This window comes from Penaeus monodon, chromosome 28, assembly GCF_015228065.2.
Source record: "Penaeus monodon isolate SGIC_2016 chromosome 28, NSTDA_Pmon_1, whole genome shotgun sequence".
Taxonomy (NCBI): Eukaryota; Metazoa; Arthropoda; class Malacostraca; order Decapoda; family Penaeidae; genus Penaeus; species Penaeus monodon.
The window spans coordinates 17,182,283-17,184,294 of record NC_051413.1 but is presented as its reverse complement, the minus strand read 5'-3'; the positions used below and the strand labels follow the sequence as shown (position 1 = coordinate 17,184,294).

At 47.8% G+C, this 2,012-nt stretch overlaps 1 protein-coding gene across 1 annotated transcript in view; it reads left to right on the top strand.

The window, feature by feature from the left end:
* Positions 1-2,012, top strand: part of LOC119591081 (apolipophorins-like) — a gene marked incomplete at its 3' end in the record, with an annotated part of 16,924 nt that overhangs the window by 9,391 nt on the left and 5,521 nt on the right. The window contains exons 10-16 of the mRNA XM_037939802.1: positions 12-178; positions 280-448; positions 651-760; positions 1,021-1,171; positions 1,326-1,412; positions 1,552-1,684; positions 1,796-1,965. Coding sequence (XP_037795730.1) covers positions 12-178; positions 280-448; positions 651-760; positions 1,021-1,171; positions 1,326-1,412; positions 1,552-1,684; positions 1,796-1,965 — 987 coding nt within the window. The remainder of the gene's footprint in view (positions 1-11; positions 179-279; positions 449-650; positions 761-1,020; positions 1,172-1,325; positions 1,413-1,551; positions 1,685-1,795; positions 1,966-2,012) is intronic.

Below are 2,012 nucleotides of genomic sequence, written 5' to 3'. Positions count from 1 at the left end.
TTTTTTTTCAGATTGATGTGACCCTGGAGTACCTGGTGGCAACAATGATGCCAGATTCCGGCCTCGAGGAAGGACGGCCTCACGCTTTCTCTAACTTGGTGGACCTCCTGGGCCGTCTCCGCACAGAAGGAGACCTCAACAACCTGTGGGAAACCCACTGGCATCGGGATAATTACAGGTGAGGAGACGACTTTTCCAAATCAGTGAACGACGTTTAGGTTTCCGAACCCTATGCAGTATGCAAGGAATAACCGTTTCGTAAACCCGTAATATTTCCAGAGAGTTCCTGCTGGACGCCATCCTGCTCTGCGAAGGACCGCACTGCTTCCGTCTCGTGACTGACCTGGCGAAGGACCCAAAGAACCTCTTCGACTCACGGCTCAGGGCTTGGCTTGCAGGAATTCACTTCCACGCTAACTCCGACCCTGAATCCATCCAGTATCTCATGGTAAGATGGTTTATGTGCATTTGAGAATGCTGCCTTACTGTAGATGCTTCTGGCTTCTCCACATTTTCTCTAGGATTATAACATTACTTCCCTCCATACTTGTTTTCCGCCTCACTTTCCCTTTCTCTCTTATCTCTGACATACTATTGGCCCTTTGTGACGAGAGGGGAACGCGTAAAATGCAGATCAAATTACTCAACAGGAATTGGCGCGCATCAAGCCCTCCATGGAGGACGAAATTGTAACGGCAGCCTCGAGCGTGGTGCACCGTCTGTGTCAGCAAAATCGTGAAAACGAGTGCCAGGGGGCTAAGTAAGTTACCATATAGGAAAAATAGACATATCCGACAGTAGTGAGGGAACATGAAAATGATGCAGATATATGAGTAGACAAATAAGCTTTCAAGATTTTCCATTATAAAAATACCTATACACACGTGTACGTGTAGTCAGAAGTGCATGCACATTTAACACACATACTACTGATGACAAAGCACAGAGGACGAACTCTCTGAAAAGACACTGTTAGTCTACGAAGCGTTTGCTTAACTCTTTCTGACATTTCAATCACAGGCCATTCCTAGAGTACGCACAGGAAAAGATTGGAAGCAAGTGTGGGTATGGAGAGGACAGGCAGCGTCAGAACAAAGTGAAGGTCATGCTGCGGGCACTTGGCAACGCAGGGGTACTTCCTTATGACGGCTTCCCCGATATGTGCTACCTGGTGAGTATACTTGTCACGTGGTAACTAAATTGTAAATTCATAACAATTCGATAAAAGTGATACTAAAGTTATCCTTGGAAACGATGGATAAATGGCTGTTTGGAGAAAGTACCTGAGAAACTACAGTGCCATGACTGCTGCTCGTTCGTTGCAGAACAAAATGCATAACAGCGAGCTGCGTGTCACTGCCCTGCGAACGTACAGGCGAAGCGGATGCCCCGCTACAGAGGCTCCATGGAAGGTTAGTTGAACGGCATAAGCATGCCTTCCTCGGCATTTCAGAATTCTATATTCACATTCTACTCCTCTCTAGATATAACAACAATCCTGAATACATAAGTAAAAATGAAGAAACACTACGACTACTACTTCCTTTGTAGATCCTGGAAGACAGTCAAGATGATGTCGAGGTTCGGTTAGCAGCTTACCTCGCCATGATTCCCTGCGCCACTGGAACACCTGGATTTTTCACCAGAATCCATCAGCTTCTGGAGCGCGAAGAGGTCAATCAAGGTAAGCTGTAGATTTTGTCGCGGTTCGACATCCAGTGATTAGTGGTCCAAACAGTCATAAAAGGAAATTTAGGAGCCTTGTACACAGTGCCCTTCACTTCCCTTCGTACAGTCGGGTCTTTCATCTGGACTCACGTGCGCAACCTGGCGGAGCAGCCAGGGCCCAGCAGCGGCGAGCAGGAGCTGGCCAAGCTGGCGGCTCAGCTCACTTTCAACTCCAAGTTCAACACCAACGCTTTCCGCTCGTCTCGCAACTACCGCTACGCCCAGTTCAGCCGACTAGTTAGTTTTCCGGATGGAAAGTCTCTCAATGCACGCCTCATTACCGT